Here is a 27,607-nt window from a genome sequence, read left to right as displayed (position 1 = left end):
CACTGATAGATGCCAGTCGCTTGACGCGAATCACGATCAGTGTTATACAAGCAGCTTTGCCGCGGCCTGACACAGATATCCACCCACATCGCCATCATCGCTGTTTCCAACGTACGCGAGGCAGGCGCAAATCCAGATAGGTCGCTAGGGATGCAATGGAGGATAGGGAAATCAGTCAAGTAGCGCGGTCAACCTTCAAAGGACTAAAGCCTATGAGAACTTTTGCTATTAAATTACGGGGAAGAGCATCACTCCAGGATAAAAGAATAAACGGTCTGGTTCCTGAACCAGAGTCTTCTTCACATATATCCTGTATGCATTCGTCCAGATTGTCCGGATAACACCGCATCATCGACAGGTACTGACTGCCGTCGTCAGCAACCCACGCAACGAGATGCAATCAACAGAGAATGCCAAGCCTGATCATTCGCCACCTTTGCACTATCAATTGCAATGTTTCCCCGCCCTCTGATCGTCTCATTGTTGAGCATCCGTCATCGGCTTACCCTCGTGAAACGGCATTATAAAGGTACAATGAAGGCCTGATCAGCGAACATTGCCATACAACGGCTCCAGAGGGGTGGACTTCATTGTCACGACTTCTCACTTCATCGGACATCATATATGTGAGTATCTTGCAACTACTCCCTGTCATTCTCAATGAAACATATACCTAGTTCGAACTATTTAGCCTATATTTATTTCCTTCTATCTCTGTCTAGTCTGTTTTACTTTTGTGTTAATACATTCCGATCTAAAGGAGGACCCCGCACTGCGAACCAGTAGATGACCGAAGCACGCCCTCGCCGAAGTCCTAATAGTGCGGCGTCTCCTATTGTAAATAGAACTAATGATAGAAGTTACAGAACTCGTTATTAGACCCCCTACGCCGCATTACCCCGTTGCCTCTTGCCATGGTAGGCAGTGAGGCTTCTAGTCAATCAGAGATATTGTTCAGAAGCCGGCTGCTACAAACGACCTTCCGTGCAGCGCCATACGCGTCGCTCTTGTCCTGTGCATCGAAAAATCCCTAGTTCCTAGTTTTGGAGCGTCAAATATGTGAATTAAGTCCAGATGCACTTCTCAGACCATCATGGAAGAAGGTTGAAAAAGCAAACGCGTGGCGATACCTCTAAATGTTTCTCAATTGCAAAGGCGCTTTGGATAATGCGCAAGGTGAGCATCAAGAGTGTACTGAGTGCAATTGCTTATGAGTATCTAGTCTATGAGTAAGACGTATCTCAGGACATTCTCCGGATACCCGGTCTGGATAGACCATAGACTATAGCCTTGTATAACGGACTCTGGTGAATATGTGGTGTTGCTGATGCTGCTGATGCTTATGACCATTGATTGCCCATCGTGATTTGGCAATCTCTCTCTTCTTTTCTTTCTACATAAGACAAACCCTAATCATCATGACTTAAAGTCTAGCATTGCATGCAAGCAGCCTTGCACATTTCGAAAAAGAAAAGAGGACGAGCTCCAAAAGGACGAGCTGCAGATGGGCGTAAAGCAATTGGACGAAAAGAGAGAATGACACAACATGGCCGTTGCTCGAGATTACCTGGTTATGGAGATATGGTCAAGAAGAGAACTTGTAGACTATGAGGCGAGTTATATATTCTACGAAGGTGGAGGACATGGTGGAATGCACTCTTCCTCGCTTTTTTCTCTGTGCACACCCTAACACTCTATAACCAACATCACTGTTGCAAATTACCTTCTTCGCCAGCATTCCACTACACGCTACGCTAACTACAATGATCAAGGCACAGAGAAACGAATGTACATTCTACAACTGCGTCCAGGGACTGCTGGACAGGAAAGCGGCGATCCAGCCACAGGAGCGTCGCATTGATCAGGGTCTCCCGGTCAGGGATGGGGACGGACCTGTGCCATTGACCAAGTCAGAAAAAAACCACTTGATTCGGTTGCACTCAGCGGTGCCAGTTCAAGTGAAAAACATCCTTTTAAATGTGTTCGTCCAATTTGAAAGGCACAAGGATAGAAGCATGGATTTCATCTGCGTCTGCAGAAAGCCATTCCTGACAAGAGATAGCCTGAGCAAGCATTACAAGTGGGTCTGCGCCATTCCAACATCCCGATTAACATTCCAGGGCTTCAACTTATTGACAGCGCTCAAGTTCTACCTGATGATTTGGAGATCGTCAATGCCCCAGGTACATCTGATGACGAGGTTGATGAGGAGAACCACAAAGGCGATGAGGCGTTTAGCGGCAGCAATGCACTCATATTCAACAATAACGTCATTTCGGCTACTTCAATGACATTTGATTCAGGAAGAGTGATTGATGCAACTATCCGAGAGTTCATGCGGGGCTCGGACATTGCAAATACTCAACAGCAACATGTACAGCGCATGCAAATCATGGCGTTTTAAGAGGGACAGCGCACGCTAATCACCGCCATGGAGTAACGGGCCCCAAGCTCTATCGCCCAGATTGCAGCAGGTCAAGGGCAGGGGCAAGCTATGCAAGCTGCTTCTGCTTCTGCTCCTGGCACCGGACCTTCCAGTCCGGTTTCTACAAGTAGAAAAAGAACGTGTTCTAACGCCCCTCACTTTGGAACATTCAGGTCCCCTAGTCGTATGTCTCCAACTGAAAATAAGTAAAATAAAAATGGCGGTTTGGTGGAGCGAGTGTAGAACGATATAAAATTGTGCAGATGTAGAGACGGAAAAGCGCATGGTCTTGCCTTGCTTATCATTTTCCACGATAGTGAAAGCTAGGTAACTCCCTACGCGTCGGGATGCTTGCAAACGATTGGAGTATCTGAGGTGTCGAAGGATCTAGGGTGAAAGGGTATTTTATTGGGCGAATGCTGCTATCTAGTTCTATGCGTAGATAGGGGTTATATAATAGTTGCATCGGTGTCAACAGTGCATTGAAATATTGTAGAAACTGGGCGAAGCACTGTCGACATCATAGCATACTAAATCTAGCATTAAACCTTTGCAAAGATCCACGATAGTGATTTTGAATCGTAAAGTACTACTCCAATATGATCACAAACGACTGTCTGTTTTCTCTTTTCCATGGCACCTCGTCATTCAGCTTCGGAGTGAAATCTGGCTCAATCCTGCCTCATATTGGGAAACCGATATGTGAATCTACATGTAGACCTAGTATGACACCCCGTTATCACCGCACTACTGGTAAACAGCAATTTAGTGTGTCGCCCGAGTGTGTCAAGAGTGTAACACACCTGGTATCAGAGAACAGAGCTGAACTACAGTCTATATTAAGGAAGCGATGGCTAAAAAAATCCGGATCCTTAAATGAATTGAGGTGGTGGGACTAGATGTGTGATAGGAGCAAGAGCAATCTATTAACAATTACATATTGGGTACGGTGGCGCGTGGTCGGGGCAGAAGGAAAAAAGTGCGGGCTGGTATAGAGAGAGAGGTGTACAAAAGTGCGCACTGGTAGAGAGAGAGAGAGAGATGTATTAAATTTTGCACTCTTAACACACTTGGGCGACGATAACGGGGTGTCAGGTGCTTAAGCACTTAGAAACCCAGGCATTGATCATAAAGCCTCTTTTATATGCCCATGAGATTATCATTGTTTCGCTGCAGAATAACAGGGTGTAAAATTAAAGCTCTTACGGGGGGGTGAGATTATTCATCAAAAAAAAGGGGGGAGCGACAGTAAAAGATGTGCCTCAACCCGGATTTGAACCAGGGACCTCTTGTTTACAAGACAAGTGCGCTAACCACTGTGCCATTGAGGCGGACGCCATGTGGATCTGGCCGATTATACAGCTATATATAACTCTAAATTTATCTTATCTACGATCTCTAAGTGCAAGCTTTTCTCTAAGTGCACATTTTTAAGCAGACAAGTTGTTATAAAAAAAAAAAGACCATGCGTTGCGTGCTCATGGGGATTTATGTTAATAAAAAAAAAAAAAAAAAAAGTGCACATTTTTAAGCTTGTTATAAAAAAAAAGCCGTGCATGGAAGGCATCTATGGCTTCAAGGCCTTTGCGGACCATGCGTGTTGTGCTCATGGGGATTTATGTTAATAAAAAATAAATAAAAATTGCAAATTGTTAAAATCCGTAAGTGCATGGTACTATCGAAAGATGGGCTGTTGCTTCGCCCAGATGATTGCTCCTTCAAAACTAAATCCCTTTGTATTTCGCTTGCAAACCAGTCACTCAAGTTATTGAGTGCACTTCTCTACTACTGAGTCTTCGCACCCTTCTAACTTTCCTATTATTATTATTTATTTGGTGATAATCCGCCCAAGTAGAATGACGTGCATTCAGCCCAAACGATAGCACGTGCTCGCTGCAGGTCTTTCGCGTACAGACTGTAGCAATATTTTTCCATTTAACTCAGGCTTTGATTAAAAAAAAAAAAAAAAAAAAAAGGTAAAGAGATAGGGATTTTGCTGATGTATTCATATGGGTCAATGGTAAGCGGATGCGCTGGCGCGTAAATTGATGCGAGGATAGAGGCAAGTCGTACAGAGATCGAGAACAGGAAAAAAAAAACCAAATGTGCCGAGTTGACATGAGTTACTGGCGGCCCTGTACGACAGTGTGCAAACATAAATGAAAGAACCGGGCTCGTTTAGACTGAGCACAAGTAATCAACTTTAAAGAGGAAACGAAAAATTACAGGCAGGATGCGCGTGGCCGCCCTGTGGACTGACTGCTCTTCACCTTGTTTTCGTATAAAAGCTGAACAACAAACATACATTCAGAGTAAAGGAAAATAAAAACGTTGACGCTAATGAAAATTGAGTGATGCGCAATGCACGAGAGCATCTGGGATGGGAGCCATTGACTGACGCCACAACAACAAAGCAGTGTGTCGTAGGTTCAATAACACGCACACGGACATTAGGTTGGAAACGTTTCGATTCCTTGTGTCCATGCATCACCAAAACTCCCAAGGCGAGCCGGTTAACATCCACGGACATGTATTAGGGCATAAGAATAGAAATGACAGATATTAAATCTTGGGTACTGCAGACACATACACGATTTTCAGCGCGCCGTAAACCTGAGACGCTCATCGCATGATACAAAACGCAAAACAGAATAAAAAGAAAAAAAGCACGACGAAATCCTTGGGTTGGCTAACCAGACTATGTGCACGACATTCAAGACAAAGAGCAAGTGATCTATCATATAAAAGCTTATGAATAAATTCAGTTCGACGAATTCACGCCTTTACCTACAAAAATTTGGTCCGCAGTCTAATAAACCCTCGACCCTACATCAGAGGTAAGAGAGGTGATTTCGAACATTGGATAGTCATCATTGTCGCTATTATGTCACTAACAACAATTTCAAGATCTATTTCTGCAATACAACGTTTTTGAACCTGAGAAACCCACTACAGAAACGTTCGAGATAATAGCAGGCTTGCATGGAACAGTTCTAAAAAAAAAAAAAAAAAGACATGCAGAACTGCAGCCTACAATGAACGTAAACATTGGTGCAGCCATCGCTAAAAGACAAGGGACATAACATAAAAAGTCGATTGAATGAATAAAAGCAATGTGTTTTTACTTGGCCGTTCGGTAAGGTGTTGATCTCGACAGGAGCATCTGCAACATCGTATGGATTATTGTGGTTTTAAGGCCCAAAATACTCTTTGAGCCTTAGATCATGTCGTCACACCAAACCAATTTTGGTCCGCTAACCATAAGATGTAGCTTACTTCTCATCTCAATCGTAGGCACTTCATTGCAGCAATCTGAGATTTGAACGAGATGATAATAGGTATTGTGTCATGATTCAATTTTGTCTCAAAGTAATCTCTTTTTTTTCCGCAAAATTTCGATGGCTAATATGATGTCTATGGATGCCAATATTATACCAATAGTGCACGCATTCATCCCATGTTGAAACTCAACAGCATATGGCTTTACAGCTACAATGATAATCATCAGTTTTGCAGCATGTTAAGACATCGAAAAAGAGGATCTAAGGCTTAGGTCATTCAGAAGAGGCTTTATCCTTCATTTGAGAAGACGCTAATGAGAGCTTCGAAGTATTAGCTGTGGGCACAGACCCAGGGCGGCCCTCGCTCGTTTGCGACAGCCGCCTATTGCCAGTTGAAGCAACAGCAGCCCTAGATGAACTGGCGTTATTTGTGTTGGCAGGTGCATCCCGATCCACTGGAGATGATATTGCAGGACTTGAGGAGACGCTTCCAAGGCGCTTGAGACCCAAGGATGAGGTCGTGGGTAAGACCAACTCTCCATCTGGTCCCAAAAAGCGACTCTTCCGCCGTGTCTTGTGCTGATTTTTGTCGCTTACGGCCCATTCCTCGGCGATTATTTTCATGCGCTTTGAACAGAACGAATAGAGAAGAGACAATTAGAGACAGTTCACGTAGATGTCAAATGACAACTAGCTGATATGCTTGCTCAGCAAGGTCATTTTTTGCGGACAAAATAAAGTGCGCAGAGGACATATGCTTGCTGGAGTATGAATCTTGTTCAAAATCGGCATTTCATAACACAGCATTGCCCCAAAAAAATTTAACCACGTTCAACAGTGACTTTGCACATCGCAAGGCGAACCAACGCTCATGCTCCATGTGTACACCGGAGATAGCGGCGCAAGGGCGGGCTCATCCACAGTTCGTTTTTTTTTTTTTTTTTTTTTTTTCAGTACTTGGGAGCAAAGCTGCGATCTGAAGGAGGATTGAATAGCTCAAGAGCAATGCTGGACGATAACGACGTATCCGTTTTCGAACAGGTTCTCCCCATTACTGCCACATCTTCATACTTCCTCTTTAGGCACATGAATACGAGTAAAGGCATGAAAGTTTCCATAATCCCGGAAAATGAAACACTGCTAGAACCCACGATCGACCGGCAAGTACGCATCAATTTTAAGGCACATTTTACCAGTAATAATAGGATGTAAAAAAAAAAAAAAAAAGGAATGAAAAAGAAGAAAAACAAGATTGTTTTCGCCAAGGATAATGTTTAGTTAAAGGATCAAGCGTCCGTCGTACCTCTTGTGCCGAAAGGTCCGAACGGTTTACCGCCAGATACTTGCTGCGCTGCTGCAGAAACCTATCATAGGCTGTCAACTTCCTACTCCTGCCAACTTTTTTAGACCTGTGAAGAATTTTGCCTGTCTTTGTTGTCTTCACGCTTGGTTTACTCGCTCTCCTGACGGATGTATGATCTGCCGAGGCTTCCTCTGCATGGCTGGTAAGTTCCTCCACTGGCTCGACCCCTGCACAATCTGCAGAGCCTTCGGGTGTGTAATAGTGGTAATCTTGGTCTTGAGTAATGACGGAGCTTGACCACTTAGAACGAGTGTTATGGAGCGTCGACGTGTGTCTGGGATATTCTGGTGGCGCTTTAGGATCGGAAGCACTATGGCGTCGTGACGAAATACCATTGCCGCTCTCGACCAAGGAATGCTGCTTTATTGGGGCCGCGAGAGTAGAATCCTTAGATGAAGCGGCACTGGTTGATCTATAGGCCTCTGACTCTAGGCCTGAGTCCTCAAATAACGGCGGGTATGAATGGGGCGGCGGTAGATACGGCTCTGTTGACAAGACATCAACTGGCTGATTGACAAACTCGTCTAAAGAGCTGCGCCCTACCCTTGTGGCCTGCGATGAACTTTCCGACGAGGTCTTGGGCGGATAATTGAAGAGGGATACCAATGGTTGACTTTGCGGTGACACGTGTGTTGGATTGATGAGGAACGATATTGGAATGGCCTGATGTCTTCGACTAGATGGCAACTCAATATCATCAGGGACTTGTGGTGCAGAGGGAGAAGCGGGACCAATATTACTGGATGTGTTGTAGGTTGTGGCTCTATACGATGTTCTGTGCGATTGACTGGGGGAGGCGGCATGATGGCGTGCTGTGGAGGGGATGTGATCCATAGAAAGCATGCGGTACCAGGATACTGACGTTGAGGATGGTGGAGACGATGCGGGTGGATTGGAGGTCGGCGTGGATGTGGACGTGGATGCGGATGAGGATGTAGATGTGGACGCGGATACGGGTATGGATGTAAAGGGTGCATGCGAAGACGGCGCATTCTCGATCAGGCGGTGATCCTTGACCTGTGCCGGGATGATCTTTTGGTACCGTCCTCGACGAGTCATGGCGAGTCCAAGTCTAGGAAGGATAGAAAGTAATCGTTGAAGATAGGACAGGGCAACAACGAATATGGTAACGATTAAATTTTAGACAGTCGATCGCAACGATTCGAAGCCATTTGACTAAAAGGAGTTGAGTAAATTGAATGAGTACAAGCAGACGCGAGGCTGAACTGAGCGGCTGGCGAGCTGGCGGAAAGGCGTGAAAAGGAGGGCAGCGTAGGCGTTTTTATCGAGCGTGCGGGGTGATGGTATGGAAGATCAAGACAGAAAGCGTTGTGAAAGATCGACAGCGAAACGGTGCCGTTGAAGGAACAGCAGAGGTCTGTAAAGGAGCGGGAAATGGAGAGGAAAGCGTAGGCGCAAAGGACAGAGAGAAGGAGAGAAGAAGAGGGAAGAAGAGAGAGGGGGAGAAGAAGAGAGAAGAAGAAAAGTGAGAGAATGGGAGAGAGAGAGTTGGAAGCGGATATAATTTATCAAAGGCAGATGCGTTCATTTAATGCTACTTTGCGGTAATGAGTGAGCTGAGTAACGCAAAGTCAGAATAGCAACACTATTTAATTGATTAACCACTTGCCCACACCATGCTCATCTCCATGCCAGCGTTGCATGTTTGGGCACACAGATGAACATGTACACGTCGACTTGCGCTTAAATTTGCTCCTTGAGCCATGTGTGGATTCTAAGGCAGTGAGCGGAATGGGTAGGGTGGCACTACACAAAAAAAGACGAAAGGGAGGGATCGCAATGAGAAGAGGAAGCCAGAGCTTAGATCTGAGGATTCATAGAAGAAAGAAGACAAACAACGGGAAATGAGAGCGAAAGAAGGGTATATTAGGCGATGTGGATGAGATGCGATTCGATGCGACGCAGACGGCAATGGTGAAAGACCGAGTGAGCATCGAGAATGGAGAGGACGGAGAGAGAAGGACTCGGACATCTAAACATACCACATGGAGGACAGAGGATATAATGGAAGATGCCATTGAGTCGAGACCTCTATTTCAATAACGGATATGAATTACGGCAAACCATTGAGCAAACACTCTCTCGATGCAGCTGTCTCATGTATATAATAATTACTCTTTCTCGTCGCCATCCCAGTCGAGGCTCTCACGCACTACATCATCAACCATGACGACGATGGCGGCAGTAACTCTCCACAACCACATCCTTGTTAAGATCAAGTTCTGCTCATATTGTCGTTTGCTACATTCCCGAAAAAGAAAGAAGGAAACAAAGAAAGAAAGAGGAAACGCAAAATAACAATAGCAACAACAATAAATAATGTTGCTGCAATATGAGAGAAGTGCACTGGTTTAATACCACTTACGAGCATTGATAGTGAAATGTCCGCCGCAGTATTGGACAATACTTTTGGAGACCAACTAGTCCCGCGGACCTTGAGGGGATAAGGCACCTAAGGCACAGCAGGGGAACTCCCGCCAAAACATTCGTTCGAGCAACAACCACCCTTTTTTCCTGTGGATGGCGGAGACTCTGAACCTAATTTTTTAAGAGCGCGTTCAAAAATTTCCCGCGCTTTTTTTTTTTTTTTTTTTTTTTCTTGTTGATTCTCAACGAAATTCTATACTCAGGTTTGCAGCAAAAGAATTTATGGGAATGGGATGTGCCTGCGGAGCAAGGCGGGGCTCGAGACTAGACGGACATTTATTTGCTACGGAGCGCCAAGCAGGTAAATGTTCTTGCATGGTGTGCGTAATGGACGAAAGCCCCGATTCTTGCAATGCTCGTTCTGATGCCTGCTCTCAATTATTTTGAGCACTCTACTAGAGAAACAGATGCACGGCGAAGTACATATGGTAGCGGATCAAAAAATAAAATAAAAGCGACACGTAGAGGCCTGGTAGTACCACGGTTCTTGTTTGACAATAATATATCACTTTTTAGCATGTACTATGGCAGTGCATGGAGAGAAGCATCCTCTATTCTCACAACTCCATGATATGTTGATATGTGCAGTAGCTCCTTCCTTTCAACTGTCCTTGCGTGATGTGTGGCCTCCATTCGGAAGAATTCTCCTCTTGTTATGTTCATACCAGCAATCGCAATCTGCAAATTCAACCTGCAGCGCAGTCGGTCTTGCTCTCCGGCTCCACATGTGTACATGTATAGAGAATGGATACAAACACGTTGAATTCTTGCGCCTCCTCTGTTGCTTTATTGTCTTGCTAACTTCACACTTCTTTTTTCTTCTGGCAGATTCATCTATCTTATTACAATCCTCGCCGGGAAGGCGTAGCGCCATTATATTTTCTCGTTAGCTCTTTCTATTCAATATTGTCACCAATGTGCATTCATCCTCATTTTATCACCATCCTGTCCTATTCCTACCTCATCCATACCTCCATCTCCTTCCCCATTCTCATCCTCATCTCTGCAAAAAAAAGTGAGCACTCATATATTAGTGTTACGACTTTCTGGCAAGGACTCTGTAGGTTGTGCAATTCATGGAGCACGTGACAAGGCAAGGATGGCCTGATTTTCAGGCCGAGTGTTCATTGGCCAACGGCTATTCCTGAAGCCTTGGGGACAGGATGCTTTCAACGTGCCAGGGCATGGCAGATCAAGGAACTTTTTTTGATTCCCAGCTAGCATCAGCTTAACTGTCTGCTCTTTTCTTCTCTTTACCACTTCTGCCCTCTGTTCCTTTCTCTCTTACTCTCTTTCGCACTTGCTCACTTGTCCCGCTGGTTTTGTACACTCTATCTGTTTTGTAGGCATATCATTTTTCTTCCCCTCATATCCCCTAGATCCGTCCTTCATATTGCTTCAACAACCATGGCCTCTGCTATCCTTTCCTCCCTCCTCCATCCATCCGAGGTACTGGCCCTAGTCCAGTATAAACTCTCACCGAAGGTCAAACATGACTACAGCAGCGACAAGACCAAGGAGCGTCTCTACTATTTCCTCAACATGACCTCCCGCAGTTTTGCTGCCGTCATTCAGGATCTGGACGAGGAACTCAAGGACGCCGTAAGTGTAGCCACCATCATTGGATGGCCATAGATCATCGCCGTACTTCCACACTAGTCTTTGTTGTATATGTGGTCGCGATTTTCGGTGCCCTCTCTTTTAACATAGTGTGAAATGTAACTGCATTTCTTAGATCTGCATTTTTTATCTTGTTCTTCGCGGACTTGACACCATCGGTAAGGGCACATCGTTTGAAGTTGTAAAATAGCGTTTGTTTATAATTGCTTGGTTGCTTTGAGGGTCCAATTGATAATCCTTAGTAATCCTTACTCTTTTGTTGTATTCTTGGCTTATAGAGGACGACATGACTATCGATCTTGATGTTAAGATCCCTTACTTGAAGACATTCGATGAAATCATCTATCAAAAAGGATGGACCTTCACAAAGAGTAAGTAAGCAGGAATGGACAGTTGTGTACCTGATTTGGCACATGAAGCTACAATCTAATCCTGAGAGTTTTTTTATTATTACTATAGACGGTCCTAACGAGAAGGATCGTCAATTGCTCGTTGAGTTCGACACCGTCATCGAGAGCTTCTTGCAGTTGAAGCCTGCCTATCAATCCATTATTGCAGACATCACGAAGCGCATGGGGAACGGTATGGCTCACTACGCCACTGCAGGAATCCACGTCGAGACTATCGCTGATTATGACGAGTATTGCCATTATGTTGCCGGTCTTGTTGGTTTGGGACTGAGCGAGATGTTCAGCGCCTGTGGATTCGAATGTATGCCTCGTCCTTGTTGCGCTGGTTGCCGTTCTGCTATGCATATCCTTCTCTTAAACATCGTAAATTGATCAGGATCAATATTTGTTTTATGTGCTTTTTAGCACCCATGGTGGCCAAAAGAAAGGACTTGTCCAATTCGATGGGTCTATTCTTGCAAAAGACCAATATCATTCGTGACTATCTGGAGGATTTGCACGACAACCGCCGCTTCTGGCCCAAGGAGATCTGGGGTCAGTACGCCGGGAAACTGGAAGACTTGGTTAAGCCAGAGAACAAGGAGGAGGCACTGAAATGCCTGGGCCATATGATCACGAACGCCATGGGGCATATCAAGGACGTGCTTGAATACCTGAGTCTGATCAAGAACAAGTCCTGCTTCAAATTCTGCGCTATTCCACAAGTCATGGCTATCGCCACCTTGAACTTGCTCCATACCAACTACACGGTCTTCACGCGCGAGAACGTCAAGATCCGCAAGGGAGAGACCGTATGGCTGATGAAGGAATCCAATAACATTGATACGGTTGCCGCTATTTTCAGATTATATGCCCGTCAAATCAACAACAAATCTAACCCCCTGGATCCCCATTTTGTGGACATTGGCATCATCTGCGGAGAGATTGAGCAGATTTGCGTGAGCAACTATCCTGGATCCACAGCGGAACTGAGGCGTATTCAAGCTGGAGTAATGGCTGGCACAGGCGGAAGCGTACTGACGGCAGCGGCAGTTGTCGCTGGCGCCGTTGTTCTCAAGAGTACTTTAGCATAAACCCAACGTGGGGGCTCTACCTAGCCCTCTTTAAAGAAAATAAAAACAGGAATCAGTAAGGTCTGTGCGCTAAGGATTGGTGGCAATATTGTGGCTTGATCAGCAGGTTGGTCTTGGTGGGACTCCATCGCGTCATGCTACCATGCTTCAACAATGGATCACTCAAATGTTCGCGTGTATGCAAAACACCTCCAGGCGCCCAGCGTAGTCCACCAGGCATGCATAGGGGACTGGACGAGACATCAAGGTGATGTACAGGGAGAGGTGGATACACAGGAATCCGCCCAGGTTGACGTGGTGTTCGGAAAGGTCAGTGGAACTGCTCAGCCCGATGCTCATCAATATCAAGATGGAATATTGGATTGGGATCACGCAATAGGAGCAACGGCTATAACTGTACGTCTTTTGTTATTCCCAGGGATCTTTTCTATCGCTTTATAGATTTGTGGCAGATGGAGCGGTTCTGGAAGAGCGGCCGACAGGGTCGCTCAATCTGATTCACGAGCAGGCGGTGTTTGGAACTATTAAGGACGTAAAGACGCTAACCTGCACATTGGAGCCGGAACATGAGGATGCTTTGGGAACGGAAATGGAGGCTGACGAGCAATCTGACCGTCCAAGGCTTGGGTATCTTCCAAGGAATGCGTCAATGACCGTTTTAGTTGCCACTTCCGACTCTGGTATTCTGTCGTTTTTGACATTCAGCTACAAGGAAGACGATCAATGTACAGCTGGACACGGGCGATTTCATATTTTAAAGGAGGTATGCTTCGCTATGTTTTGCCATGATGGGATCTGCTGCCCACAGCACCATCCAAACGTCTTTTAAACATAATTTCGGCATTGCCCTTATACATACGCATGTAGATCGAGATCGCAGAGCCAGGATTTGACTACATGCAAGCAGGAGCGAAGATCGCGGTCGACCCATCGTAAGATATGACAGCATTCCTTAGGAGAATATAAAGACCTGAGACTTTACCGTCAACGGCCTCGTATCTCATCCACTTCTGCTTTCTCTTTAAGGTCCCGAATCATGGCAGTATCGGCTCTTCAAAACCACATCAAATTAGTTATCATCAGGAGTACGAAGAGGTCAAATTTTGATCCGGTGGAACGGGTAAGCGCATTTCAATTTATACAGACATCATGATATCCTTTTAATAAATTAGTAGTCTAACTTTGCTCGTGTGGTAGATATCAGATATCGATCTGAAGGGGACGATAGTCGGGATGGACTTCCTTACTCCAGATTCAGAGGACCTTGCCATCTTGGCGGTTCTATTTCATAAGTATGGCACATTGGTATGAATATTTGCTCCACACATCGGTTGTCTTCGAGGCACTTACGCATTTAAATCAACATCTGTGACTGTTTATCGACCCACCTTAGCAAAGAAACCTCAAAGTATCACCTCGCCACTTTTCATATTGGCCTTCATAATCGTCTGACTGGCCCTCTCTCTATTCAAGTCGGAACAAGTCAGCTCGGGTCAAATTCGCAAAAATCAGTCGTTCTTATAAAGGCTCTGCCAAATATCCCATGCTCCTTGGTCTATGTTGACGTAAGTATATGGTTGTCATGTCCCTTTCACAATCGTATTAGAAGGTAGCTAATATCCTCTTTTCGACTCTCATAGGAAGAGAAAATCACCCTCGTCACTGTTGAGACGCCAACAGGACCCAGAGTAGCCGATACAGCAAGGCATACCACCCGCTCGTCATTGCAACTGCTCAAGAGAGAACGCTCGGAAAAGCTTGGCGAGCTTCTCGCAGGACCATTGGCGAGTGACACTTTCCCGTTGATATCTGCGTGCGCCACCCCTCCATCTTCGCCCTTCCCTTCGAGCGATCAAACACTTTACCTGGGAAGCGATACCTCCGAGCTCTACCGTGTCAACATTCAATATTTGACCTATACGATGCAGTTTGAGCTCATCTCCGGAGACAGGCCAATCGGGGATGTGATGCAGGTTCTTGTGAGGCGTCAGTTCGCTACCGAGCCTTTATTGTCCGATATGGATCAGGAGATTGTACTCAATACCGACTATCTAATCTATTCGAGCGACTATGGTGATGGAGGCATATTGGCTATCAAGGAAGAGGAGGATTCAATTGATCTTTTTGCGATAACAGAGCTCCAAAACAACTCGCCCATTTTGGACTTTTGCGTGCGGGAACCATCTCATCCTGGACGCGATTCGCTTTATGTGTGTTCTGGAATGAAAGACGAAGGCTGTTTAAAGAGAATTCGATCTGGAATATCCGTCGAGTCCTCTGGAAGCAGTGGAAATGAATTTTTCGCAGGCGCGACTGGCCTTTGGAGCGTCAAAGAAAACCTCAAGGATGCGTTTGATTCCTTCTTGGTCGTGTCCTTTATGCAGAGTACCAAGTTCATGCGCAGTGGGGATGGTGGTAAGAATTTTTGAAAATGTGAAGGTATCTTTTTTTTTTTTTTTTTTTTCTTTTTTTCATCCTCCCTTGATTTCGAGGCCAAAGACTGAACTGGGAACATTCCGTTTGATTAACAGGCAGTCTCGAGGATATAAGCGGAAGTTGTGGATTCGACCTTGCGCAAGCTACGGTTCATGCTGGGCGTTTGCGGGACGGCGTGATCTTCCAAGTACATCGCTCCGGCGTTATTGCAACATATTCTGCCACTGGTGAACGGCACTCGTGGCACTGCGACGATGGCGTCCTTACATCGGCGTGCTTGATTAGCGAGGGGACTCTGATTTTGGGACAAATATCTGCTGGATCAAGCATGCTTATCATGCTTGAATTAACCTCGGAAGGATCAATCGGCGATCAAGACTTCGCTATGAACACATTCAAGGTCCTTGCTTCAAAAGACCTCAAGGCAGAGCCAACTACAATTAACTGCTGGAGGCAATCGAGTGACACGGACTCGCCGGGCACTGAGGATGATACTCTATTTTGCATCGGTACATTGGAGCCAGCTGTGCTTGTGTTCCAAATCAAGACGAGCGAGATTTTTGAGCTCTACAGTGAATCGTTGGGCAAGTGCACATTCAATGGAGCCAAGAGTTGAGGTATATTAGGAATCAGGACTAACGTGTTACGTCTGTGACCCTTGTTTGCTTAATATAACTTTAGCACAAGCCGGTCTAGAGAGTGTCGCCATTCCTCATTCCATTTGTCTACTCAGAAGCCGTCAGGGCCGGTTCAAAATTCTGGTGGGCCTGCGTGATGGAGGTATCATCGCTTACGACTGGACGAAATTTCAAGAACAGCGGGATTTGAGTGTTCCGGCGCCAGCACGACCTATGTCTTCGCCTCGGCTGTACAAACTCGGTATTTTACCGGTCAAGTTCGCTCTCTCAGACACTCCTACGCTTTCAAATGCTTTGGTTCTTTCGGACAAGCTATGGCTAGCAAGTTATAATCAGGGGTTTGAGATTCTACCGATCCTGTTTGACAGCGAAGTAAGACGATCTGTAACCTGCGTGCTTTTTCCTTTTATCGCTACGGTAATTGTTAACGTCGGAGGGATGATACTAATGCTCAATTCTGGTAGGTTTCGCAAGCATGCTCGTTTCAGTCCAACGATGAAGAGCAGACAGCAAAAGACGGATTTGTCTTTATTGTGGACCATCACGATATTCAACTTGCCACACTCGAAGGATTCAACAAGTACAGCAATCAGGCGCTGGCTTTGGGGCGTGTAAGTGTGTGTGTATGGGTAGAGGGTCCTGAGTGATATATACTCAAAAGTTGACTATTATTGATTGACATCCCGTTAAAATACTCTTAGACACCACGAAGAATCCTTGATATCACATCAAAGAGGTTGCTGCTCCTTGCAAGCGTTGGCGACGGGTTCCCCTTTGCCGAATCGACACTGCAATTGATTGACCCAGACAGGTGAGACAGCATATTGCTTCCCCCTGCGCCGAAGTTTGGGAAGAAACACAGCCTTGGAACTTATCTTCCTACCATTTTATTTCGTAGGGCCTCACACGATCCGGGTTCGGAGAAGCAGCACATTGTGGCTGAATTTTCACTGAAACAAGGAGAGGCCGTCTATTGCCTTACAGGTAATATAGCACCGAGTAAACATGCAGAGTAGTCTTAAGCCTTCCAAAGCTGACTCTGGTCATTGCTAACTAATGCCGGCATTTCTTTCTTATAGAGTGGAAAATCCCAAGACCAAACAAGTCCGACGCTGTCTATATTTGCATAGGCACAGGGCTCTTTTCACCTACAGGGACAGAGGTATCAGCTGCCGCTCCAAAAACAGGGCGTTTGGTGGTCTTGTCTGTGAAGCAGTCCAGAGTAAGTGCTTCGCAAGTATAAAGCTATTTTGTCTGAGTGTGAGCAGCCTTAGCATGGACGCAAACTAAATCATTGTTGTTTAAAGAAAACAGACCGGAAATTCAGGAAGTTTGAGCTGGATTTAAGATGGGCCATGGCGATGCCTGCGCCAGTCTTTGCTATTTCCACATTCATGGAAATGTATGACAAGTTTTTTTGTGTAGTACGCGTGTTGTTTTTCATGCTAAGGACGAAATTTAACATGATTTTTCGACTCACTGTGGTACATTATTAGGAAGTTACTTATATCGAACGGACCGGTATTGAAGCTGTTAGCCCTTGACTTGGAGAAGAAAACGTAGGCTCCGACTTCAGGCGAAAAAACAATTTCATTCCTTGATTCCAGTTGTGTACTGATGTGCCTACTGTTCTTCATTCTCGCGCTTTCATAGCTTGGTCGAGAAGGCTTCGCATCGCGAGCGTTGGCCCATCGTACAGATTTCCAACCATGGGTCCATGATCTGCACTGGCTCAAGACGGGAGTCTATATGTTTTTACGAGTATCAGTCAGGCATCGGAGGCGAGAGGAGTCATGACAGGCTGCGCTTTTTAAAAAGGTACATTCTCAGGGCGGCTACGCGAGGATCTGTCATGAGCTCAAAAGCGCTTGGTATATTTACCTATCTTTGTTTTTCTGTGTATCACTCTATTCCTATACAGCGCCAAGTCAACGAGAATGGTCTCGGACTGCATGGCGATCTCGCCTGAGTTCGCAGTAGGCGTCGATAGCTCTGGTGGAATTTTTGGGCTAGGATATTCCCGAGGTAGACGCCATTTTTTGACCGCAGTCTTTATTTCGTGTAATACGAATGTTCACTTCAAAAGCCGCATTTGGAGTGCACGAAACTGATGTCTTTTCGTCATTCTAAATTCTTTAGAGGATCCTGGCTGCCAACATACTCTCGTAGACCGGTTCTCCTTCCATTTGGGCGAGGTTGTGAACCGAATCCGAATCGCGAAAATTTGGCCCGCAGATGTCCGTTCCTTGGCGGGCATTTCTCTATCGCAGCGAACCTCTGACACGGAGACCACAGATGCTACGGTATTCTTGGAGTGCGATTCGTGGCGACCATCATCTGGGCAACTGTCTTCATGGATCCTCCTGCCCTGGACCATGGATTCCAATATCCAGCCTTCATCCTCGACGCAACTGACGCAATTGACAGCACAGCTTTCCTCGCAGGCACTCATCGCTTGTAGCCTAATTGGCAGTATTTTTGGATTCTGGAGTCTGAATTCGCAAGTGTACTTGATTCTCAGCTCTCTCCAGAGTATCCTCCAAACAACATACGAGTGTCGCCCTGTTCTGGGCAATCTGCATGACCGCTATCGCAGCCTGTCCTCGCCGGGATCCAATACGGTTGATGGAGACCTACTATATCAATTCCTGGGATTGGACCATGAATTGCAGGTACAGCTTGTGAGCAAAGCTGTTGGCCTGGAGCGGATTGTAGACGGCTGGCTTCTGCAGACTGGTATGGGTACTCAGGAACAGATATACCTGAGCTCTGCCCCACGATCCGTGTCCAAGGATAACACAACGATCGAGTCTGGTTGCCTCATGCACAAACAACCCGGACAGAATCAGGGGCGTTGTAAGGCAACCAATGTGATTTGTCATATCGTCGAATATTTGCACAGCCTGGACTGGCATCAACAATAAAAAGAGACGAGGTTCTTTCTTTCTTCATCACTTTCTTCACATTTATGATTACTTGGAGGTGGACTCAGGGGAGGACAAGTGGAAAGGGGAAAAGAAAGAGAAAATAAGAAAAAAAAAAGAGAAAAAAAAAAAAGGAAGAAAAATGAAAAATGAAAAAAGAAAAAAGAAAAAAAAAAAAAAAAAGATTCTACCGCCGATCAGGCGAGTCTTCTGCAACCTTGATGATCGCAACAAGCACACTCATGTCGTCCTGTTTACCCCCTTGGTAGTAAAGGCCCTCCTGCATCGCGCGACTCTGGAATGGACTGCCATGATGCCTCGTATCCTCGCTAACGCTCTTGGCCCTTTTTGCCAATGCATCGCTGATGACGCTGGGCTCTGGAATCTTGCGCTCGTACTGCCTCTGCGACGCCGTGGGTATGGTATATAGTGCAGCGGAGGGCGGTAATGCGGTCGAATGGGCGGCAGCGATGGCTGCCGCGGCAATGGGCGAAAGCTCACTAGACGACTCTCGATCTTCCCGACTCAGCAGTGCTGCGATGGGTTCTGCTTCCCCTGCTGACGTTGCTGTACTTGTTGCAGCTGTATCTGCTGTCCCTGCGGCGGCCGTAGTCTTGCCGGTAATTGCTGCAATTGTCGAGGTGGATGTTGAGGCCAATTTGGCTGCACCGCTCGTCAGTCCACTCCAAAGACCGCCCACACCCTTGCCTGAGAGAATCGCTGGCGGTTTTCCTGTGCCGTAAGGACTCTGGTTCTGATTCGGATCTACGCCACTGACACATCGCACAACTTCCTCCAGAATATCCTCGTCAAAGAGATTGTCGAAAATGCCGTCTGTTCCCATCACGACAATATCGCCACTCTCCACCTTGACCGTGAACACCTGGGCATCCGTAGGACTATCAGTGCTGCCCGTCCCGAGCTGGTACGGATAATTGAATGAGTGCTGCTGCTCCTCGGTTCTGAAAATGAACTCGTTGTGACGAATAACGCTCACACCACAGTCCCCCAGGTTGGCAATACGAAGTTCGTCGTCACGGAGGATAGCCAGGCATGCCGTTGAAGATCCGATCAGGCCCTATATAGTTTCAGATATTCCATCAAGAGAAATACACATGTACATGTTAGGAAAAGAGATTTTTTAAAGGCGAGTTGCTGTAAGGAAGTAATCGGTTACGGAAACTTGATGAGACTTGGACGGACTGCGTTACCTCCTTCTTGGCATCCCTTGCACTCTGTTCGTAGCTCTTCTCCAGGATCTGAACAGGGTTGACATTGAAGTAGTCGTAGAATGCCTCCTCCTCGATGTTGTCATATTTTTCCAGCTCCAAGAAGGCGTAGTGCATCAGCTTGCGCGAATAAAGGGCCGGGTTTGCGCCTAAGAAGAGACAGAAACGCTGCGCTGGTTAGATATGTGTATGTGGTAGGCACATTAAAAGTCAGATAATGGCGCACTGACGGTGTGAACCGTAGCATTGTGCTGTCCTTATTTACTCGGCGTGCAAGGGGAAGCGGAAGGGGTAACTATCCCAGGGTTTGTGGCCGGCCAACTCCAGTGAGTGAGCATTGTTTGTTTTTGCACTCCAATTCATTTTTGGGCCCTGGAAACGCCCTATCTTTCTATCCTTTGTCCTTATCGTAAGACATGCAAAATGGAATTGAAGACAGGCGTCGCTTCCATCACCATCCCGCTCCATATAGAAAAAAGACCTATGCTCCTATGTTGCTGTATTGCACCCAACAAAAGAGTCTTATAGTCTCATAGCACCAAAATGGGGTGCATGAGTGGCCAATTAACGATGGCTCCTTCCTATTCCCTCTCTTTCCACAAGCGCCAACTGTGTGGCCAAAGTCGCGTAGGAATGGCCTGCACATTGATAAAGACAAAGCAAGAGAGGACACGATAGTTGAGTACTTGCCTGTTGTGCCGCTCCACCCTCCAACACCATCTGCGACGCCGAGGGCGTCATGTCGGCGAAAATATGAATCCTCTCCAACCTGTACGCTGAAGTAGGCGCGATCCTCCTCAGGCGTAAGCGTGGGTGCCTTTCCAGGGTTCTTTGCAAAGCCAGATGCGCCATGCGCAAAGACGTAATTATGCCGTGTGTTCTGAAAGGGCTGATCGAAAAACGACGAGGTCTTTGTTGTTGTAATGGTCGATCCTTGAGTCCTTCCTGTACCTCCCAATGTCCCTCCTCCGTTACTGGGCTTTATTGGGTTCTGGCCCGGTTCGTACGATGACTGGGTGAGCGGATCTATCCACGGCAGTTCTGAGGTCCATCGCAAAGCGGTCTGCTCAGTAAACACGTGTGCATTTGCTGCTGCTGCATGAACATCACCCGTGCTCGAGATGGGTACTGAAGAAGGATGGCCAGAGTCTGTATTGTTGCGTGAGATATTGTCGGTGCCATCCAAGCTCGAAGCAGCTGCTGCGGTTTCCGTTGCAGCCTTTGCTGTTTCCGAGGGCGAGGGCGAGGGCAACGAGCGGTTTAAAGCAGAGGTGTGGAGCAGACAGGCAGCATTTGAGCAAGGGTGATCTTGCTGTTGACGGACGCGTGAGTTGTGCCGTTGACATGATCTATGGTGATAATGCTGCTGTTGTTGTTTTTGCTGCTGCTGCTGCTGCTGCTGCTGGTGGAGTTGCAGTGGTTGTAAATGGGACTGGGTGTGAATCGAACGCGCGCCTGAATCCAGACTAGGTCCGATTATGAGACGCGAGGGCAGCAGACGTAGGGACCCTGAGGCGGAGGCGGTGGAGGCGGTGGTGGCCGTGGCAGAGACGACGGTAACCACCGGGGTGTGGAGCTGCTGCAGGAGCTGCTGTCCACGGAGGAGGGTGCTTTGGAGGTGCTTTGCCTTGCTCATTCAATCTTGTTTCAGGATGGGTTGAAACTGTGGGTGTGTGTGGAGAGAGATAAGATAGAGAAAGATAGAGGAAGATAGAGGGGGGAGAGCAGCGTGAGAGAAAAGCAATCAAAAAAATAAATAAATAGATAGCAATGGTAGCAATAATAGTGATAACAAAAAAATAAAAGAAAAAAGGCATGCAGAATGCAAGCGAGCGAGCGAGTGGTTGGTGAGGGTGGGTGGGCGAGAGGGGACGATGGATGGATGGGGAGGTTCTTGATCGAGAGGGATGTGAAGAGAAGGGGGATGAAGAGAGAGCGTGCAGAGGCGATAAAGGCGATAACAACAACACGCATGTTTCTTCTTACCCCACACATTACACCACTGCTGCTGCACTCGTCCACAGTCCACAGCTGCCGCCACCAACCACACCCGCCCATCCTCCTCTCGACTCTCCCCCCGCACCACCGCCAGCCACCATCCACCATCCACACGCCTGCTCTGGAGACTAGCGCGTCCTCTGCCTCGCCTTGCTCGCACACACACACGTACGAATGCGCCTCAGCCCCTGGCCTCGCTCCCTCTCCGATCTCCGAGAAAATCAAAAAAACGCGGGCGACGTATGGCCCTCGCTCCCCACACTCACCCCTGCTCACAATCCTATGGACGATCCCGGGTGCTCTGTTACGCGCTACCTGTGGCCGCACAGGTGTATGTAGTCCAAACCTCAACGGAAACAGAACAGCCGATCATGATGATCTCGCCCTTGTGCCCTTTTGTTCACACGCGCAATCCGTATCATCCGCATCTGCATCTACATCTGCATCTTCGTAAACATTCGCTGAGTCCAAAGGCAGCTCATACAGTCCTAATGCTTTTTATTTCCGCATCCAAGCACCTCCACTCAATATTCTCTTCATTGCAAGTCGCCCTTCGCTTCCCCAACAGGGACTGGCCTACCATATCCGACACCGGGGTCCAATTCGCCTGGCATACGAGTAACGCTGAGGTTCCATTCGCCTGGTGGCCGGGGTGCGGTGATATGAACCTTGACTATCCAAAAAAATATATTCAAAAAATATATCAAAATACGCATGATTTCATTTCTAACCCAAATGTCGACAGACGTCTACGTACCTTTGAACTTCAAAAGGCCTGCAAGGCCTTTGGCGCCGATGTCAACCGATAAGTTGATGGAATGTCGGACCGAATAGACCGACGTCTCTATGGTAGGTGTAAGGGCCAGCATCGGAGGTATTGGCATCAGAACCGTACCCTGGAACCACTGCACCTCGTGTCTCGGCCAGTGGCTCAGCTTAAGATCGACCACGTTACCCTTGTACCTCGATGTAGTGGTGTTTCCACTATTGCTCGACAGAGTCGCGTATTGCTTCAATCGAAGTCTCGGCTGCAGAACTTGATCCTCTTTCCGGACGCCTTACTCGTCGACAAAAATGGGCCCAATCGAATAATAACCGGGACGGTCTGTCCCAAGCAGAGAACCTCTGATGGCAACGTGATGGAGCAAGGGAGAACTTCCTTCCAGTGGCCGTAGGTCGTGGCAGGAACAAGTTGAAGCCCTGCCGAGGGCGGTGGTAGAATAGTTGAGACAAACCAGATCTCCTTGGTCTCAATCACGTCCAAGCTCCATTTGCGGATCAAGCGGGCCGTGATGATGTAGCTCACCCGGGCATGATCACTACTGTTGAAGCATGGGAGAGTGGGAGGCAAAGATATCTCAAAGGTCTCCTCGTAGTGACCGGGCGATATCTTGTGTGGTCTGTTGGGTCGCTGGATGTTCATGATGAAGATTCGTTCGTACAAGACTTCTCTGCCGTATATCGTATCATCTCCAGCTGTCCGTTAATGGTTAGTGATAAGCGTTTGCAAAAAGAACGAACGTGTCAACCGGGCAATCTCTTTGCGCGTGGGCAGTTATTGCTGACTCGAAGGAGCTGCTTTACCTGAGAAGGAGCAACTAGCCTTGCCGACGAATGAATACTCAATCCTCTCGCCTTTGCACTCGTAATTGGCTGCGAAACGCACGCGACCCTGAATAAGGGTTGTCCCCTCAGGAACGCCATAGAACAGATATGACCCGTCAGGACCATTGGGCTGCCCGTTCAAGACCTCCACCCCCAATTTCTTTTCCTTTCCTTTGACGGTTATGCAAACAGGAGACTGCTACAGAATGAGCGAAGATATATTTTACATATATGCCAGAGTGGCAAGATGAGAGATGATGAACACGGCGGATGAACATGTTGATGTCAAGGGGCACAAACATCCGTGAGGCTACACTCAAATTGGCCTAATAAACAATGGTGGTTGATGGCATAGATTTGTAATAATATATTCCTACGTGTGAGAACTACTCGTAACGAGAGTACCCTGGAAGGGGTTCATCAGCATCAAATGCTGGAGCAGGCTCCACTAGCAGCAACGATTCTACCGGGACTGCATCTCCGTATTGTGGAGGCAAGGATGTGGACAGGGGCCGAGGTGCTGTGATTTGAACATCGACTGTGCAAAGCAGAGGCAAGAATGTTAGCCCACCAGTTCCAGGCTCTTTATTGCTTACGACCGCACAAAACAACTTACCCTGTGCCCTCAGCTTCTCTGCCTTGACCATCCGGCTTGATTTAAACTCGACCAAGACGATCAATGTGTGCGCAACATCCAAGTACTTTGTCTGCATATCCGCCGACATTGCTGGGGATAAGGGCATGGAGACATGGATTGTTCTCTGCCATCCGTCGATGCTCTGAGGCCACCCGGTGTTAACAGCAATATGCAGCAGCTTCTCTGATGTCTCGTATGTGTCTCTGACAAACATGGCTCGGAAGGTCTTTTTCTCCCGTAATGTAAAGCTGGCGCTGGTCACCACGGCCTCATCCCCTTCAAAGGCACATCCTGACCTGAAAGGCTCCAGTTGAATGGTGATAGGCACCACCTGCCCGAAATGTAGAGTGTCTGAAGGGATTGATAGAGAATATGGCAGTGAGTCCTTCCATTGATCTTGGACCACGATAGGGTTGTCGATGAGGCTGGTGCTCAGAAACGGTAGCGAAGAGTTCAAGACCCAAACCTCCTGTGTCACGACCCAGTCCGTCCGCGCAATTCCAATGCCCTTGGCACCCTTCAGACGTGCCTCGAAGATGTATCGCATCGAACCAAAAGGACTCACGCTAGAGGAAGGCAGTGACGGGTCGAGAAGGACAGAGCATTGCCTAGCATAGGTTCCCTTTGCAATCCAGCCTGCCTTTGGTCGTTCGACGTCTAAATCCCATTGCTTTGAATAAAAAACCTGTTCTCCCTGGTGTTTCCTTGACGCTTCGTCCTGTGCTATTCACCGTTGATGTGAGGATGTTAAAGAAAAAAGAAAAAAAGAAAACTGGACTGCTGCCAGGGCATTGTATGCATTTTCACAAACTTGCACTCTATCACCATACCAAAGTAAAACGTCTTCACTGCAGCTCTGAAAAAAATTTCGACGGCCTTGGCTTTACAGTCATGGCTACTCTCGAACTTCACTGTCACATGAAGTATGGTGTGGGTATCTTGATGTCCGTACACAAGTGGAAGGCCCTTGGGTCCGATGGCGCTTCCTGTATCGACGTGGATGGTCAGGTCTCTGACTTTTGGTTCTCCTGTTATGAACATTTTAGCGGGAAAAAAATTCTTTGTCGATTATGGGACAGGTGAGGACAGTCGAGGACGAGGCTGTTGATGAATTATAGTCCTGAAAAGACGAGGAGAATGATGACACGCAGCTGAAAGAGCGGGAAAAGAGGAAAGGAAAGAAAAGAAAAAAAGGAAGAAACTAAGGGAAGTAAATAGTACAAGTGGCCTCTGACTTGTACCACATGGCGCAATGTAGCAAGGCTAGCCAGATAGTCTAGTCTTCCTTCATTCCCGCATTCGCTTCATAATGTCCAACAGACGCAATGCTTTATGCCTCCGAGCGTCGTTAAGATAAACCAGCTTTTTTTTTTTTATTTTTTTTTATTTTTTATTTTTTATTAATATTACTATTATCATGAAACTGCGCGGATGAATCGGAAGTTCTGCGCCAGATGGGTATAAAAGTTGAAGATCAACAACATGACCAGCAGCAGCTCAAGTCCTACCATTGCCCCCTCTCGCCGACACAATCGACCCACAATGTGGTCGTGGTCTGCCAAGGATACGCCCTCCTGGTTCCACAGCCAACTCAACTGCGTTTTTCCTGCGGTCGTACATCCGAACGTCCAGGTGTAAACGTATATCGTCACGCTCAAGACCTGAGCCCAGATGATTGAGGCAACGATCTCTGAAAAGATGACGATCAGCGGTTTGGAATTGGACGTATCCAGTCCCTCGGGCGGTCTCCTCGATTCCAAAAAGATGGTGAAGCAAGAGTAGGCCACGGTGAGGATCGAGAGAATGATGGTGATGATGAGGGAGGCATTGGCGTTGGAGAGAGGAGTCGCAATTTGTTCTGGCGTCAGGTCCCGATGAAGGATGACAGTAGCATCGAGCGCAATGACAAATAGAGAGACTGCAGCCATAACGGTAAGAGACTTGAGGATGTTGGAGAAGAGTGGAGAGTTGAGAAACATCTTCACGGCCTCAATGTTGATAGCAGTATTGGTGCCGACGCTTTGTCGGCGTGCCTGTAGAAGCAAGTCGTCGTCGTCCCTCTCATCCCACATTGTAACTGGGGGAAGATCCCGCGAAGAAATGCATTGACCCGTCGGATATCCTCGAGCTAACTCCAGCGAATATTTTTGGCTCCTCTTCTTGGACCGCACCGACATCCCATTTCTGCTGAGCCGGAAATGGGCCGGAGATTCGTGGTGAGGGCAATTACAAGTGCAGGGGCTATGATTTGCATCGACCTTGTTGGTCCTGAAGATGTCCTGTAGCTTCTGCGGATACCGCGGATGGTGGGAGTGGTTGACGTCGCTTAACAAGGGTTCTGCTGCAGGGTTGGTCGTTTCCAGGTTGGTGGGTCTACCAGATGCGCTGCTACTTTTGGCTAAAAGTCGTTCGGATACTGTTGATGTATTGCTCATGGTCGCAAAGACGGACCATGAAGATGCAGCTGTAGATCCTGTTGGACTAGGCGAGCGTGGTAAAGATGCCTTTGATGGAGCCCTGGTTGAGTGAGATTCTGCCAGGCTTGTTGAAGACGAGCCGCTCTTAGTGTGATTAGCGCGGACCTCGTATTGTTCCTCAAGTAGCCCACTCCAAGAAAGCGACTCGTTCAGTGCCCATCTGTACAATGAAGAATGAGGAACAAGTAAGCAATCTGGGTAGCGATGGACGAATAGTAGAGACCTCAACCCCGATATGGAGCTGTGTTTGGTTCAAGAAGAGGTTCGGCCTCGCCTGGCTATAACTGTGGCAGCACAGTCCAGCTAAGTAGCTCCTTCTTGGCGCATTGCTCCATATTCCTGCTCCTGAGCTTGTCCGTGGTTGTTGCCCTGCCTCGGTCCCTGCTTTTGACTTACGGTGGAGCCGTGCTGACGGTGGACTTCTTGAGCGTTGCTCGCTCGATATCGCTCGGTGCCCTATGGCGGGCCATTGGGCACGCACAAAAAGACAGGCCAGCGAGGAAGAGGGTGGCACAATTGATGGGTGAGAAGAGAATACTTCCGCACGCTGGCCAAGAGAGAGGGAGATGAAAAGGGAGAGATGGGACAAAGGATGATGGATCAAGAATCATTCCTCGTCCATTCTACAGATGCATTTTTTGATGTTCGTCCCGTTACTTCGCTTATGGGCTCCACATAAATTGTTACTATTATTATTGCTGCTGTTGATACTGCTGATTTGCGCCTTCGATGACCCGCATTGTGCAGATGGCTTACAGACTACCGTACAGATGTGGCACTGACATGGTCATAATACGACCTATTGGTAGTCATGGTATGGACGCCCTACAGAGTTTGAATTGATCGGTCTGGCTGTCTTTTTCGGATGGAGGCTAGCCAGTGGATTCCTAGCCTTGTCGCCAGCTTGGACTAATTTGAAACCATCAAAGTTTTCAGATTTTTTTCAGGTACCACCACATGTCACCATGCCTGTATTCTCCCCATGGGTCTGCCTGCTTGTCCATACTCGGTATCCCAAGGCCCACGATGCCAAGGGGAGTGTA

At 47.3% G+C, this 27,607-nt stretch overlaps 10 protein-coding genes and 1 non-coding gene across 11 annotated transcripts; 5 read left to right on the top strand and 6 right to left on the bottom strand.

Moving 5' to 3' along the window:
• Positions 1–1,739: 1,739 nt before the first annotated feature.
• Positions 1,740–2,518, top strand: BC939DRAFT_489387 (uncharacterized protein). Its single transcript, XM_051559414.1, is given in 2 exon segments — positions 1,740–2,183; positions 2,201–2,518. 2 exon segments carry the CDS (start codon positions 1,764–1,766, stop codon positions 2,402–2,404), a joined length of 624 nt encoding a protein of 207 aa, XP_051416607.1. The 5' UTR covers positions 1,740–1,763; the 3' UTR covers positions 2,405–2,518.
• A 1,165-nt stretch (positions 2,519–3,683) lies between these two features.
• Positions 3,684–3,756, bottom strand: BC939DRAFT_t23. Its single transcript has one exon. It is a non-coding gene; the product is annotated as a tRNA-Thr (tRNA).
• A 2,900-nt stretch (positions 3,757–6,656) lies between these two features.
• On the bottom strand, positions 6,657–8,128 carry BC939DRAFT_473191 (uncharacterized protein; the record flags this gene model as incomplete). Its single annotated transcript, XM_051558332.1, has 2 exons — positions 6,657–6,782; positions 7,010–8,128. The coding sequence occupies 2 exons, from the start codon at positions 8,126–8,128 to the stop codon at positions 6,657–6,659; spliced, it is 1,245 nt and encodes a 414-aa protein (XP_051416606.1).
• A 1,908-nt stretch (positions 8,129–10,036) lies between these two features.
• BC939DRAFT_437653 (uncharacterized protein) lies at positions 10,037–10,715 on the top strand. Its single transcript, XM_051553731.1, has 2 exons — positions 10,037–10,252; positions 10,346–10,715. Exons 1-2 carry the CDS (start codon positions 10,136–10,138, stop codon positions 10,604–10,606), a joined length of 378 nt encoding a protein of 125 aa, XP_051416605.1. The 5' UTR covers positions 10,037–10,135; the 3' UTR covers positions 10,607–10,715.
• A 209-nt stretch (positions 10,716–10,924) lies between these two features.
• BC939DRAFT_392324 (farnesyl-diphosphate farnesyltransferase) lies at positions 10,925–12,620 on the top strand (the record flags this gene model as incomplete). Its single annotated transcript, XM_051552021.1, has 5 exons — positions 10,925–11,119; positions 11,253–11,295; positions 11,416–11,508; positions 11,597–11,848; positions 11,953–12,620. 5 exons carry the CDS (start codon positions 10,925–10,927, stop codon positions 12,618–12,620), a joined length of 1,251 nt encoding a protein of 416 aa, XP_051416604.1.
• A 55-nt stretch (positions 12,621–12,675) lies between these two features.
• On the top strand, positions 12,676–18,692 carry BC939DRAFT_437648 (mono-functional DNA-alkylating methyl methanesulfonate N-term-domain-containing protein). The gene is made up of 18 exons (XM_051553730.1): positions 12,676–12,929; positions 13,039–13,383; positions 13,488–13,552; positions 13,647–13,740; positions 13,818–13,912; positions 14,014–14,185; positions 14,261–15,035; positions 15,152–15,640; positions 15,738–16,066; positions 16,159–16,305; positions 16,396–16,505; positions 16,593–16,678; positions 16,774–16,916; positions 17,002–17,096; positions 17,191–17,253; positions 17,348–17,512; positions 17,616–17,719; positions 17,834–18,692. Exons 1-18 carry the CDS (start codon positions 12,774–12,776, stop codon positions 18,616–18,618), a joined length of 4,218 nt encoding a protein of 1,405 aa, XP_051416603.1. The 5' UTR covers positions 12,676–12,773; the 3' UTR covers positions 18,619–18,692.
• A 92-nt stretch (positions 18,693–18,784) lies between these two features.
• Positions 18,785–21,753, bottom strand: BC939DRAFT_437644 (phosphatase 2C-like domain-containing protein). Its single transcript, XM_051553729.1, has 3 exons — positions 20,538–21,753; positions 19,830–19,996; positions 18,785–19,696 (listed from the first exon to the last, which is right to left on the bottom strand). Exons 1-3 carry the CDS (start codon positions 21,481–21,483, stop codon positions 18,806–18,808), a joined length of 2,004 nt encoding a protein of 667 aa, XP_051416602.1. The 5' UTR covers positions 21,484–21,753; the 3' UTR covers positions 18,785–18,805.
• Positions 21,754–21,945: 192 nt separating this feature from the next.
• On the top strand, positions 21,946–22,690 carry BC939DRAFT_437642 (uncharacterized protein). The gene is made up of 2 exons (XM_051553728.1): positions 21,946–22,497; positions 22,591–22,690. Exons 1-2 carry the CDS (start codon positions 22,088–22,090, stop codon positions 22,652–22,654), a joined length of 474 nt encoding a protein of 157 aa, XP_051416601.1. The 5' UTR covers positions 21,946–22,087; the 3' UTR covers positions 22,655–22,690.
• Positions 22,691–22,755: 65 nt separating this feature from the next.
• On the bottom strand, positions 22,756–23,606 carry BC939DRAFT_220168 (uncharacterized protein). The gene is made up of 2 exons (XM_051550778.1): positions 23,430–23,606; positions 22,756–23,321 (listed from the first exon to the last, which is right to left on the bottom strand). Exon 2 carries the CDS (start codon positions 23,266–23,268, stop codon positions 22,858–22,860), a length of 411 nt encoding a protein of 136 aa, XP_051416600.1. The 5' UTR covers positions 23,269–23,321; positions 23,430–23,606; the 3' UTR covers positions 22,756–22,857.
• On the bottom strand, positions 23,607–25,269 carry BC939DRAFT_220167 (uncharacterized protein). Its single transcript, XM_051550777.1, has 3 exons — positions 24,918–25,269; positions 24,067–24,810; positions 23,607–23,988 (listed from the first exon to the last, which is right to left on the bottom strand). The coding sequence occupies exons 1-3, from the start codon at positions 25,126–25,128 to the stop codon at positions 23,837–23,839; spliced, it is 1,107 nt and encodes a 368-aa protein (XP_051416599.1). The 5' UTR covers positions 25,129–25,269; the 3' UTR covers positions 23,607–23,836.
• Positions 25,270–25,473: 204 nt separating this feature from the next.
• On the bottom strand, positions 25,474–27,200 carry BC939DRAFT_437632 (uncharacterized protein). Its single transcript, XM_051553727.1, has 2 exons — positions 26,961–27,200; positions 25,474–26,724 (listed from the first exon to the last, which is right to left on the bottom strand). Exons 1-2 carry the CDS (start codon positions 27,173–27,175, stop codon positions 25,503–25,505), a joined length of 1,437 nt encoding a protein of 478 aa, XP_051416598.1. The 5' UTR covers positions 27,176–27,200; the 3' UTR covers positions 25,474–25,502.
• Positions 27,201–27,607: the final 407 nt, after the last annotated feature.

The sequence above is a fragment of the Gamsiella multidivaricata genome, assembly GCF_025024155.1.
Source record: "Gamsiella multidivaricata strain RSA 2152 chromosome Unknown BC939scaffold_5, whole genome shotgun sequence".
In the NCBI taxonomy this organism is placed as follows: Eukaryota; Fungi; Mortierellomycota; class Mortierellomycetes; order Mortierellales; family Mortierellaceae; genus Gamsiella; species Gamsiella multidivaricata.
The sequence above is the reverse complement of the archived record's forward strand: the minus strand, read 5'-3'. Positions and strand labels throughout refer to the sequence as shown.

What these genes read in the sequence shown, in the direction of transcription:
- BC939DRAFT_489387 (XM_051559414.1), top strand. Translation starts at nt 1,764, where the DNA reads ATGATCAAGGCACAGAGAAACGAATGTACATTCTACAACTGCGTCCAG.
- BC939DRAFT_437653 (XM_051553731.1), top strand. Translation starts at nt 10,136, where the DNA reads ATGTGTGGCCTCCATTCGGAAGAATTCTCCTCTTGTTATGTTCATACC. An exon ending in CCGGCTCCACATGTGTACAT is followed by an intron (nt 10,253 to 10,345) that starts GTATAGAGAATG and finishes TTCTTCTGGCAG; the next exon opens with ATTCATCTATCTTATTACAA.
- BC939DRAFT_437648 (XM_051553730.1), top strand. Translation starts at nt 12,774, where the DNA reads ATGGATCACTCAAATGTTCGCGTGTATGCAAAACACCTCCAGGCGCCC. An exon ending in GATTTCATATTTTAAAGGAG is followed by an intron (nt 13,384 to 13,487) that starts GTATGCTTCGCT and finishes ATACGCATGTAG; the next exon opens with ATCGAGATCGCAGAGCCAGG. An exon ending in GGCCGTCTATTGCCTTACAG is followed by an intron (nt 16,679 to 16,773) that starts GTAATATAGCAC and finishes TCTTTCTTATAG; the next exon opens with AGTGGAAAATCCCAAGACCA.
- BC939DRAFT_437644 (XM_051553729.1), bottom strand. Translation starts at nt 21,483, where the DNA reads ATGAGCAAGGCAAAGCACCTCCAAAGCACCCTCCTCCGTGGACAGCAG. An exon ending in AGGGTGGAGCGGCACAACAG is followed by an intron (nt 19,997 to 20,537) that starts GCAAGTACTCAA and finishes GTCTCTTCTTAG; the next exon opens with GCGCAAACCCGGCCCTTTAT. An exon ending in CAAGGGATGCCAAGAAGGAG is followed by an intron (nt 19,697 to 19,829) that starts GTAACGCAGTCC and finishes GAAACTATATAG; the next exon opens with GGCCTGATCGGATCTTCAAC.
- BC939DRAFT_437642 (XM_051553728.1), top strand. Translation starts at nt 22,088, where the DNA reads ATGGCCCTCGCTCCCCACACTCACCCCTGCTCACAATCCTATGGACGA. An exon ending in CCATTCGCCTGGTGGCCGGG is followed by an intron (nt 22,498 to 22,590) that starts GTGCGGTGATAT and finishes AAATGTCGACAG; the next exon opens with ACGTCTACGTACCTTTGAAC.
- BC939DRAFT_220168 (XM_051550778.1), bottom strand. Translation starts at nt 23,268, where the DNA reads ATGAACATCCAGCGACCCAACAGACCACACAAGATATCGCCCGGTCAC.
- BC939DRAFT_220167 (XM_051550777.1), bottom strand. Translation starts at nt 25,128, where the DNA reads ATGTTCATAACAGGAGAACCAAAAGTCAGAGACCTGACCATCCACGTC. An exon ending in AGTGAAGACGTTTTACTTTG is followed by an intron (nt 24,811 to 24,917) that starts GTATGGTGATAG and finishes AACGGTGAATAG; the next exon opens with CACAGGACGAAGCGTCAAGG. An exon ending in AGAGAAGCTGAGGGCACAGG is followed by an intron (nt 23,989 to 24,066) that starts GTAAGTTGTTTT and finishes TGCTTTGCACAG; the next exon opens with TCGATGTTCAAATCACAGCA.
- BC939DRAFT_437632 (XM_051553727.1), bottom strand. Translation starts at nt 27,175, where the DNA reads ATGATTCTTGATCCATCATCCTTTGTCCCATCTCTCCCTTTTCATCTC. An exon ending in ACCGTCAGCACGGCTCCACC is followed by an intron (nt 26,725 to 26,960) that starts GTAAGTCAAAAG and finishes TTCATTGTACAG; the next exon opens with ATGGGCACTGAACGAGTCGC.